This window comes from Pan troglodytes, chromosome 13 (genome assembly GCF_028858775.2).
Source record: "Pan troglodytes isolate AG18354 chromosome 13, NHGRI_mPanTro3-v2.0_pri, whole genome shotgun sequence".
Taxonomy (NCBI): domain Eukaryota; kingdom Metazoa; phylum Chordata; class Mammalia; order Primates; family Hominidae; genus Pan; species Pan troglodytes.
Window position 1 is genome coordinate 114,177,287 of NC_072411.2, and position 13,097 is coordinate 114,190,383.

At 34.7% G+C, this 13,097-nt stretch overlaps 1 protein-coding gene across 8 annotated transcripts in view; it reads right to left on the reverse strand.

Annotated features, from left to right (window-relative positions):
• Nucleotides 1–13,097, reverse strand: part of ERBB4 (erb-b2 receptor tyrosine kinase 4) — a 1,163,457-nt gene that overhangs the window by 559,840 nt on the left and 590,520 nt on the right. For all 8 annotated transcript variants that reach the window (XM_001146866.7, XM_516067.8, XM_003309455.6 and 5 more), the window contains exon 3: nucleotides 8,437–8,623. In XM_001146866.7, coding sequence (XP_001146866.3) covers nucleotides 8,437–8,623 — 187 coding nt within the window. The remainder of the gene's footprint in view (nucleotides 1–8,436; nucleotides 8,624–13,097) is intronic.

The following is a 13,097-nucleotide window of genomic DNA, read 5'->3' on the forward strand; positions in this document are numbered from 1 at the left end:
AAAAGAATCCTAAACTTTTACCAGTAAAATTAAGTCTATTAATAAATGTTTGTGCATTACAGCTAAGAGTTTAGCAAGCTTGATTTTTAAAAAGCCATAGCTGAATGACAGTGGCTATAGGATGAGTAATAGATTTAAAAAAATTCAAATTCAGTATTTACAATATTGTTGTATTGCACGTTTGCTTGTATTTTATTGTCAACTTACCATTCATGATATATTCAAGTATTATATAATGATCAAAACAAATTCTTTCTAAAATACAGCCTTAAGATTTATTGCTCAAGCTTGGATTGTTTACTTTTTTCAGCCAATTTAATGGTTCACTGACAATAGTTTTGCCTGAAGAAATTGTCTTAAACAATTTTTGGGAGTGACATATGAAGAACGGGTAAATAGATCTAGATTCCAGCACAAGGTTCACCTGATTAGCCACAAGACCTTAGGCCTGGTTTCCTTAGATGTAAAATTATAATAAAGATATCTGCCAGGTCAGCATTACAGGGCTGTGTCTGAAACAGATTTTTTTTTTTTTGAAAGGAACTGAAAGCAGTTTGCAAGGTGCAAACTTCCATAACATATGGGATATTACAATTATCATGCCTTTGGTAAACGCTGGAAGAGAACAACATGTAGCCTCATTTCTGAACTCTGACTGAGGGTGTTAGGTTCTGCCAAGCTTGAGGCTGCCTCCTCTAACTAAACTTGATGATGTATTTACATATTCTAAAAAATTACTATAGACATCTGTCAAAAATAGCATGCACTCTTCATTCCCTCTAAAATATAGATTTGGTGGCCGGGCACGGTGGTTCACACCTATAAACCCAGCACTTTGGAAGGCTGAGGCGGGCGGATCACGAGGTCAGGAGATCGAGACCATCCTGGCTAACATGGTGAAATCCCATCTCTAATAGAAATATACAAAATTAACTGGACATGGTGGAGGGCGCCTGTAGTCCCAGCTACTCAGGAGGTTGAGGCAGGAGAATGGCGTGAACCCGGGAGGTGGAGCTTGCAGTGAGCTGAGATTGTGCCACTACACTCCAGCCTGGGCCACAGAGCAAGACTCCGTCTCAAAAAAAATAGATAGATAGATAGATAGATAGATAGATAGATAGATAGATAGATAAAGATATAGATTTGGTTTATTCTTAAATATTATTCCTACTGTTTCCAGTCCTCTGCCATGAAATCAGAAAGTGCAACAATCCAGTGATTCCAGCCCCAGCATTGTTGTGCCTCCCTTGGTAACTGGGAATGGATGCAGAGAATTTTTCAATACTTTGCAGTTCAGGGTCTGAAAGCCAGATGAAGATAATGTCCTGGGGCAAGGGTGGAGAGGTGGGTATTGATATATTTACTGTTTTCCTCAGAGCAAAACGATGGACCCATTGTTGTATTAAAACTAATCAATTTCTAGTACTACATTTGGGACTCTGAGGAGCAAAAATGTTCCTCTTTTTCTAAACACCAAAGCAAACAAGCATGCTTCCCCAATAAATGAGCTTTAAGCAAGGGGGTTTGTCTCCCTTATACATTTTTTTCCTTAGGATATATAAGCTTCCTCTCTTAGGGAAGGGAGAAGACAGATTTTACTGTATCTTAAGAAAAAGTAAGAATGATCACAAAGGTTTAAGGTTCCAAGTAGGGAAGTTTCCTGAGAAATTCCATAATGCTAGGCTTCCCCTAATATTTTCTAAAGGATGCTCTAGGGATTAAATAGAATGTTCTTCAAAGAGTGAGGCATCTTTAAGATTCTTGAAGGGGTCATAAACTAAGGGAGCTGAATTATATGCCCTGAGCAGATCATCTTGCCAGTCATGACTGAAAACATGTGAGCAGAGGAGAAAGGATGATTCTATTCCCTGAACGCCCAACCCCACCACTTATTTTGGCTTATTTCTCCTCAGATTTCTCTCCTTATTATCTCTGATTCTTGGTACAGCAGGAGGAGAAATTCTCATTTCCCCTTCATTCAGTTCTATAAATCCACTCATCAGTTCTCTAACGAATCAGTTGTCTGAGAATAAGTCCCAGCAAAATTTGCTGAAATGGCCATTATAAATCTCTGATCCCTTAATTATAACATTTCCTCTTTTCGAATATATGTTTCTATCGACTGACATTAATACATTATTGGAGTTCTCCTTTTTCTAGTCAATACACAGTCTGACATGACAAGCAAACAATACTCTTTAAAACACTGATGAGACTATCATTTCCAGAAATTGTGGACCTGATCTAAAAATTGACTCTTCCGAAGAATGTGCCACTTTTTTCACTGATTCTCTCTGACTCACTCAAGCTTCACTATAGATTAGTTTTGATCTAATCATTTTCCAAGTAATTTACCCTTAAGCTAAGAGTATTCTTAGATTTTTTTTTTGGCGGCAAATATCACAATATGCTGAATAGATCTTCTAATGTAAATGTTTGTAGTACTTTTGTTAAACATTCTGTTTAACAACAATCCCTGAACTAGACTGGTTGAGCTCACTCAAATATTACCAAGACCTTTCACAGGGTAGTTGAAGAATGCTTAGCAACTCTCGTGTAAGAAAAAGAACTCAGAATGAATATGTCTCTTGTGTAGGTCAAGACAAATGTCAGGGCCAATAAAGGATGAAACATGATGATGGAGATTTGAAATGAAGGGCTGGGGCAACAGGTGCTTGGCATGAAACACTGAAAGACAGGAGAGAAGTGCTGTGAGGTAGCAAAGACAGCACTCTTCCTGAGAGTAGACAAAGGCCAGCCTCGGGCTTCTCATCACCAGAGAAACAGATCTTAAGCACAAAGTAGTTAGAAGACACACTGAAATTTGGAACACTTTTTTTTTTTTTTTTGTCTAAACAGGTCACACCCAAAGCCCCAAGGAAACAACAGGAATCTATCCGACTACGCAGAAACAAATACAATAGTTTTCTCAATGTGGTAAAACAAAGGAAAACTATAAACAAAACAGATACAAGGAAAGAACACTAAGATTTCTAAACACCCCCAATGTGAAAGATGCTTTAATTGACAAGTTCCCTGCTTTCTTTCTTTAATGTTCATTACAACACTATGAGGCAGAATTTTCTTCACAGTTTTCAAGATAAAGGATCTGAGTCTCAGAGAGACACCCAGACTGTAGGTGGTAGGCCAGGTCTTTGCACAGAGATTTTTTCTGATTTCACAATTTCATATCACTCTATGACATATATTGAGTCAATGACAGGTGACTTGTCCTTTTCGATATTAGGTTATTTATTTGACCATAACTGAATAATGCCAAAGAGGCTTGAGAGACTTAAATGTGAAAAGGTACTACATTACTTGGATGTACTACTTAAATTAATAACTTATGCATATTTGAAGGCAGACATTCAGGTGTAATGTTCAGATATCACATCTTTCAAATTTTACAACATTTACATGTTGTAGTTTCTGGATGAAGCATTTTATTTATTTATTTATTTATTTATTTATTTAGGGACAGGGTCCCTCTGTGCCATCCAGTCTGGAGTGCAGTGGCATGATCATAGCTCACTGCAGCCTCGACCTTCCAGGCTCAAGAGATCCTCCTGCTTCAGCTTCCTGAGCAGCTGGGACCGCAGGCATGTGCCATCAAGCCTTCTATTCTATTTTTCATCTACCAGAATCCAGCAAACTTCATATATTATTTTCATTACTATTGAGGGCTTCTAGGTATAACTTTGGTATTCTACTTTTTGTTTTAAATTTTTGTTTGTCCATACCTCAAATAATAATCAAATCAAGATGATCCAGTACACAGTTAACAAAACAATTACAATGTCCGTAAAATATCAAATAAAGACTAAAACATATGAATATGTTGGTCTGAAAATATATAGCGTATTCAGCTAATTTTTGGAAAACACCAGTTGTATTTCTGTATCATCCCAAATATCGCCTCCTCTAAAGACATTCTCATAATTTATAAAGTGAAAATTCAAATATCTAAGGTGAAAGGTAGTGTGATAAATATAGGTATATGTGTATTAAATTTGTACCTAGGTTATCATTGCATATCAAGATGAAACCACATTTATCTATTTTATATGGATATACATAAAATAGATATGAACTTAAGCATTTATCTTTCCAGTTAAGATATAAACAAAATAGATAAGAACTTAAGTATTTATCTTCCCATTTGGGATATAAATAGATATAAACTTAAGTATTTATGAAAGATTCCTTTATATCTACAATATAATATATAGATTAAATTGTATCACATTACCAACCATTAGTAACAGATGAGGTGATTTTATAAATTATAGAAGGGAGAAAATAATAGTGGGTTTTATGGCCCATATAATTCCTTTTAGGGTTTGGCCAGACTAGTGACTAAACAAGTAGAAGCTTATAGAATTAATTAAGATTGTATATATACTATTAAATGTCAATTTGAATAGGAATGTTTGGTTAAGAAAGAGGTGATTAAAAAAAGTCAGCAGGACATCCTCATCAAGAGTGATTAATAAGAACCACAGCCATGTGCAAGTGACCTTAACGGAAGACATGATGTCCCCTGTCCAGCTATGGACTTCTCTGATGCAGTAGGGACCTTCCCAATGGCCTCAAGATAGAGATGATTATATGACTGAAGGGATGCACTGATGGAAGTATAACCTCTCCACTGGCAAGAAGAAAGTAAGGCAGTGTTAACAGGACACCTAGAGTATGCCAATGTAAGTTCCTCACTCCTTTATAGATTGTGTGGCCTATTTTTAGTCTAGGCACCTGCCTCTTTCCCCCTCTATGTATCATCTACCCTGTGCATAATGAGAAATGTGAGAAGCAGCAGTAAAACAAGTTTTTCTATTTGGCCAGAAAAATAGGTTTAAATCCATTTATTGTCTCAGGCACAACCAACATGAAAGTATGTAAGTAAGATCTGCAGTAATTTTTTAGGCCACGCAGCAACTTTTGGCGAACATTAAGCTAGTTAGTAATAATTTTTAATGTGCGAATTAATCTGTATATGTCTAAGTGACATCCAACCATTAGCTAGTGTATAATGACAGTCTTCATGTTAACTAAATATCTCTTTTACACAAAGTTTGCAGAAAGCTAATGTGCTGTTCTGAACACACACTATTCTAATATCAAACAGTGAAAAAGATTTAAGTAGAAACGCAAACCATATATATATATATACATGGTTACACTATATATATACACTATATATGTACACTATATATATACACTATATATACATATACACACACAAAAAAAAGAACACTTAAAGTCTTCATCTCAAAACTCTTGGTTACAACACTCTGTACACTTCCCATCCCCATAATTGTTACTGGTTATTTACCCTGTCAAAAGTACTTAAAAATAAAATTTTGCTTAAGAAGAAAATTCATCATGAATTATTATTGTCTTTTTAATGGTTTATCATTATACAAAGTTGATATTTGGCAAAATGATTATAGAAAAACTTTATTCCCAGCATCTTCCTTATCTTTAAGTCATTTTATACCCAAGTTTGTATCCAGGATCCCAGTGTATTATTTTCATTTTCACCCGAACATACAGTGTATTTCTTGTCATGAAAGCAAAACCTTATCTGTTCCTTTCCCATCCCTTCCTTTCTCTCTGCAAGATGACAGATGAATAAAAATTATTTGCAGCAAATAAGTGTGAAGAATTTAACTGGATATTGTGCTACCATTTCTTGGTAACATACCATTAATTAGAGTAGATCTTCTCAAATTGTAGTAATCATCAACATCACTAGACGGATACTTAACACACAAGTTGCTGGGCCCCACCCCCAGAGTTTCTCATTCAGTAGGTTTCAGGTGAGGCCCAAGGATTTGCATTTCTAAGTTCCCGGATGATGCTCATGGTGATGGTCCATTAAGAATGGAGTTAAAAATTTAATACGGTATGGTAGATTAGGCAGTGAGGTATCCGACTAATCAGCAGATTTGCTGTCTCCCCTCATTTTATACCAGGTATAAAAAATTAAGGCCAGTCCAGTAGCTCTGCACTTAATAGAATATAAAAATGTTGTTTTAAAAACTCTTGCTTTGTATAACACAAAAGCAAGCAATATAAAACAAATATTTTTCCGAAGCACAAAAACAATCTTACCTGAACTTAATTACGGCACTTATTTGTTGCTTTAATCGGGTTACCTAGAACATTTAGCCTTTTAAGATTTTGCCATAGAGAAAATTTTATCCCATATTCTTCCATGTGAACAGTTAGGTGTCTTCTATCATTTCTTGCATATTCTTGCACACAAACACAATCATGCATACATGTAACTTCTGATTCTTACAATTGGAGTAATACTATCAACCAGAATACCTAAAGTTCAATGAACCTAGACTGTTTCCCTTACAGAATAATTTTGGCACATAACAACCACCTAATAAATAAAATATCTGAAAAATGTTCATATTAGCCTAAATTTCTACCATTTTGTTGCACTTTCTTCAATTCATACTCAAAAAAATTAATAACTTTTGAACAAGTATGTATTTTTCTAAATAATCAACTCATTCTCTTAATCACTTATTAATTATCCATTTGTACTATGGCAAAAGAAAATATCACAGCTTCTAGGCAAAGTGAATAATAATATTCTTGAAATAATAGTGTTATATTTTGGTATGCACAAGTTAAACAACTGTCACAATCTTAAGTAATACAAGTTATGCACTTACTCGGTATGAAGTATGTTTAAATGTGGCATAATTTTGATTGATTAAATAATTCTGCTTTAATAATTTAGTAGTACTGGTATTAAATGTGAAAATAAATAAGGGAACTATTTAAAGACTAATTCTGTATGTGGAAAGATTCCTCAAACAGCACATCTTATGGAATAATAACAAGATTCAAGTATTATACAAAAGTTTGAAAGAAATTTATTCATTTTTTTCTTTACTATAATCAGAGGGAAATCATGATGAAAACACAATGCTTCCTATGCAGGTTTTAACTGGATCATATTACAGTATTTTTAGATTCCTAATTTCAATCGTTCAATTGTTCTCTACACATTTCATTTCCAAAATTCTTTCTCCTATCATTATTTCTATATAAGTAGCAATTTAGTAAAAAACTCCATTCTTCAGTAGGAAAACTATCTTTGAAAGAAATAAAAGTGAAAATGTTGATGAAGGAATCTATAAATTCTGAACAATTTGCATTCACCATTATTTCATCAACTCTATAGCAATCATGTCCAAAATAAATAACACAATCAGTATTCCTTTCTTCACCCAAAATATCCCAATTTTATTTCACATGTCTGGTTAACTATAAAGCTATGTCTAACTTAAAACTAGAAATTTAATATCCACTTCAAATATAAGAAACAAATGATTTCAATATTCTGACAACATTCATCTTGCTTTTTGTTATATTCTAAGGACATATCTCTAAACTGCTTAATTTTTCAATGTCAATAATTATTACCACTTATTGTACTCAAAGTACATATAAAACCACTACAGGTTTGGATGCAAAATATATAGATTATTTTAATTTATAGTAAATTAAAAGTGTAAACTCCTTTATCCTACAGTTAGGTACTAATTATTTACTAATTAGCTCTCTTTTTTTTTTTTTTTTTTTTTTGAGATGGAGTTTCTCTGTTGTTGGCCAGGGTAGAGAGCAATGGCGTGATCTCAATAAGCAGCTCATTTTGATTACAGGTATACATGAAGTAAAATTCATGAGTAGAACCATTATACCAAAAAGCCTCCCACAGAACTTTTATGTACCCTGAGCTATGTGAACTGAAAAGTAACAGTGGGATAGCAAGAACCAGCTTACAAAATAAATTCCTATCGAGTGTTTTTCACAGAAGGATGATAATTTTAGGTTGCTTACATCATATATTTCCAATCTTAATGAGAAAAACGTACTCTGATGATCTGATGTTATTGAAGTATTCTGAGAAAGAATTGCTGATGGGATTTAGTGAGCTACTGAATAAGAGAAATCAAAACTGTATAAATTAGATATATTTTCTAAAAATAAGGTGATTGTGCAGAAAACTAAAGATTCATGGAAACAGATATAACAGCTTGGATATTACTAAGCTCTAATGATAGTTATCTCATTATTGCAAGGATTTGATGATATGGTCCACTGTTCACCTGAAACCACCAAACACAGCATGTTTCATATCTCAGTTTTCAGTCACAGAGCATTTCCAGAGTTTACTCCTGTTCAGCTGAGATACAGTATTATGGTATCCTTCACACTAAACTTACAAAATCTATAAATAAAAGCAAGGGCATCACAGGGCATCATTGCTTATAAAACAAATAAATCACTGATATTTAAATGCCTTAGAGTGTTCCTCAATGTAACAAATATGACAGTAACCCTACATACACAATTGCCTTATATTGATAATGAAAGCATATTTGCCATTTTGGATATATTCCTTACCTGTCAAGTTCTTTAATCCAAGTTCTTGAAGTCCAAAGTTTCCATCTTTTCTGTAGTTTAAAAATATTGCCAAGGCATATCGATCCTCATAAAGTTTTGTCCCACGAATAATGCGTAAATTCTCCAGAGGCAGGTAACGAAACTGATTAAGAGCCACTAACACGTAGCCTGTGACTTCTCGAACAGACTGAAAAGACACAAACAGTTGCCTGTGTTATAAAACGAATTTGTCACTCTGTATATGTAGCAATTTAAATTAAAATGAGTTATTAAACTCTAATTTTCAGTTTTTAGTTTAATACATTATTTTCCATATCATATTCTAAAGAATTGGCTTCATAACAAAAGATCACAAAGGGTTAGAATCTCATTTGAAGTATAAGTTGTGTTTCTTTTAAACAGTTATGAATGTGCTTATACTAAAATGATGGATTTTGTTTATGGGACCTTCTTCATACCTGAGATTTGAATATAGTTAAAGGAATAAAGGTCTTGCTTATCAACAGACTACAATAAGTTAAGGACACACAACCATCAGTCAAACTTTAAATAAAAAAACATATTGGTGAGCCTAAGTAAAACAAAGCCATGTTAGTTTGTAAATTGTAGGATAGGTTTAAAATGGCTCTATTGGTGTTTGGTGCTATATTTATCAAATAACAATTGCCCTGTACATCTCTAGGGAACACAAACATAAAAAACATGTATTAAAAACTAATTGTTGTGGCCGGGCATGGTGGCTCATGCCTGTAATCCCAGCACTTCTGGAGGCCTAGGCGAGTGGATCATGAGGTCAAGAGATCGAGACCATTCTGGCCAACATGGTGAAACCCCATCTCTACTAAAAATACAAAAAATTAGCTGGGTGTGGTGGCAGGTGCCTGTAGTCCCAGCTACTTGGGAGGCTGAGGCAGGAGAATCACTTGAACCCAGGAGGCGGAGGCTGCAGTGAGCCAAGCAAGATTGCACCACTGTACTCTAGCCTGGCGACAGAGTGAGACTCTGTCTCACAAAAAAAAAAAAACCTAATTGTTGTCTATAAATTCATTCCAACCACATTTTTAATTTTTACTGCCCACTGTTTAAATTTAGTTGTCTATAATAAGTTAATTATTTGAGGGTTTGTGAGACATTTTAAAGCAAAACAGTGTCATGAAGAAAGTCTGAGTTTCATCTAAATATTTTTTCAATAAAATGATGATAAATAGTTGTCAGAATTTAAAAAAAACTAAAAATGATACAAAAATACTCAAGTATTTGGTATTATTTTAATACCAATTTCATGTTATTCTAACTAACCCTTTTCATTTCAGATGCTCCAAGGCTGTTTTTGGTACTTCCCCCCACCCTGTCTATTCTCACTCCCTTGGTGATCTTATTCAGTTTCAAAGTTGGTGATCTCCAGACATTTATCTCTATACTTTCCCCAAACTCCAGATTTATACCCAACTGTTTACTCAACATCCTTACTTGGATGTCTAGTATGCTTTTCAGATACACCTATCAATGGCTGAACTCTTTTCTTCCCCCACCCCTCTGGCAGCCTTCCTCATCTCAGTTCAGGTTATTCCATCTTTTCTGACTTTCAGGCCAAAATTTCAGTCATCTTTGACTCTCCTCTGACACCCCAAGTGTGATCCATACTATTTGTTCTACGTTCAGAATGATCAGAAACTCAACTACCTCTTATGTCATCCATGGCTCCCACCTGAGCCATCATCATTCCTCATCTAGGTTATTGCAATAGGTCTCCTTGAGTCTATTCCTGATCCCTATGGTGTATTCTCAATTCAGGCTAGCCAAGATATTTTAAAGACATAAATCAAATTACAACACTTCAGTGCTTAAAACTCTGAAACATCTCCTAAGTCACTCAGAGTAACAGACAAAATCCTTTTACTGATGTATCAAAATCTTTATGCTGTTCAGTGCAATAACCACTAGTCATATGTGGCCTGAGCAACTGAAGTGTAGCTGGCATAAATTTAGATGTGCTGTAAGTACAAAATACACTCTGGATTTTGAAGATTATATGATGAAATGATAACATTTGAGATAAATTAAGTTAAATAAAATGTATTATTAAAGTTAATATCAGTTGTTTCTTTTTATCTTATTGTGGCAAAACATTTTCAATTACATTTTATGGCTCTTATTATAATTCTGTTAGACAGAACTGCAGTGGATGATCTAGTCATCAGTTCTCTTTCACATGAAAAGTATAGTTCTACCTTAAATTGTGCATTATGCCCTTAAAAACCTGAGTTTCCCTTCATCTTGTTATCTTCTTGGCAAACTCCCTCACTACCTTCAAGTTTTTGCTCAAATATCACCTTCTCAGTTGAGGCCAACCCTGATAAACCTGTTGAACACTGTAGCCCCTACACTTTTACCTGCTTCAATTCTCATATTTTCCCAGTACTTCTTACCTTCTACTACACTATATCATTCATACATTTATCAGATTTAGTATTGGTAACCTGTCTCTCTTTTTCCCAGAATATAGCCCTATAAGTTCAAGCACTTTGGTTAACTTGTGTGTCTCATGTGACCAGGAGAGTGGCAGTAAGAAACCAACAAGTATCACTCTGGCCCTTCTCTGGCCACACCCTTCACCACTGTACAATGTCTGTGGAGTGAAGAAAAAGGCCCATTTAGATTCTGCACTCTCCCCTTCCAGACCCTGTGATCCCAGAATTCCCTTTGCAAATAACCCCAAGTCTTTACCCAGAAACTGTAATGTCATCTTCCCCAGTTCCATCCCCAGAGAGCAGATTGTGCCACCAATGTGCATACATTTAGGAAGGAATAGGTGGTCCAGGTGTCAATGTCTGACGGGAAACTGTACAGATCCTGGACATGTAGGCTAGAGTGTTCAAAAACTTGCATGTAAGACCTCTCACAATACAGGATAGAAGTGGGTGGAAGAGAGGCTATAGACTGGAGCCACTTCTCTCCATGCCAACATATTCCTGAGGACTCCAAAAGTTCTAACATTGTACCTGGCCATCCAGGTTGTTATAAAGATATATCTGTCAAAATGGGAAAATATAACATTTTATTTAGTAATCTCTAGTTGGTTTATAATAAAAAATAAAATATGTGAGCCTCTATTCAGACTCTTTCCCCCCAGTCACACAATTCTTAGGAATAAGCATGCTACAAATAATCAATAGAAGAGTAGAATCCTAATGGAGCAAAAGCGGAGAGGAATAGGAAAGGGATATATGGAATTACTCATATCTGGCATCAAATTGGGAACTCTAAGCCACTATGAGTATTCCTAAGACAGTGAGTGTCTTGGGGTGAAGAGATAAATGCCTAGGACAATAGAAAAGAGGGGTGAAACTCAGCAGTGATATGCATTGTTCGTACACAGCAATTTGTTTAAAATTGCACCGCCTGGAAAAGTCTAGCTCTAGGGCTCTGTAATTCCTCCTTCAAACACTGTTCTAATGGTTGAGCTGTTACCTCTTTGAATGCCCTTATCTACCTCTTTGAGCTCTTAAAGAGAGATTATACATACATTCTGACATCATATGGTCTAAAAAGGAAAATTCACTCATTATTAAAAAGTTTTCTTTAAACTTGAATACAATAATTATTTAGTGATTAGATCACAATGATAAATGTGGTGATGGAGGGTGTATTATGACTCTTTTGCCTACAACATATGATAAGATCCATCATTCCAAAACAAACTTATCATTAGCTTCCATCCCACTCAGGAAGTGACTCTTCTTATCAAAAAGTGTAAAATGTCATTGGTTTATCTCAAGATGGAGAAACACATTTATAATGTCAACAGAGAAAACACAGATGAAGCATATTCAGGTAAAAGAAGAAGTTTATTTGTAAAATAGTAACATTAATAGTAATTTTTCAGTGTCATTTGGCATGGCATTTGGATCACATATTACCATAAGCTGCAAATAATCTGCAAATAATAAGTGCTCTAGAATGTGTGATAGGTATGAACCAAGAAAAATGCTGAACACATAAAGAAGGACCAACTAATGCAGAAGAGGATGCTCCAAGTGCTCTTATCTACTAGAAAAAGTAAAATATAACTAAGAAAATCTTTGTATTTGCATATTACTAAATATATTTATATTTGAATTAATTGTGTTGTAATATTTACATACTTCTCATTTCAGGGTGTGTATTACATTATTCTCAGACACATGTGTCTTGTCTTCATAGAAGGTCAGATTAAAAGCAATAGCTACTCCCTTGTAAAGATTCTAGAACTGGAGGGATTTGCTGTTATAACTGAGGTTCTAGTGTCCAAAATAAGTCTCTGTCATTATTCATTCTGTTTATTACCCTCTGTTCTTGCAAAATAGTATGCAAAAACTAAGCATTAGCCTAACAAATATCCTTTTCTTATGTGAACTCTGGACATCATTCCATGTTAATGCTGAGAATGCATGTCTAAGCCATTTTGAACAAGGCCACCCATAAGTTGGTCCATAGTAAATTATTTTATGATAATGATAGTGAAGATCCTATTTATCTTAATTGTTACGTCCCTTTCTCTGACCCAGAAAAATAATGTAAATAATAGAAAAAAAATCACAGCAAATCTCTCAACCCAAGATGTGTTGCTCTAATCTTTTATATGTAGAGGGACACATGGAACTGAAGCATTTTAAAAAGAG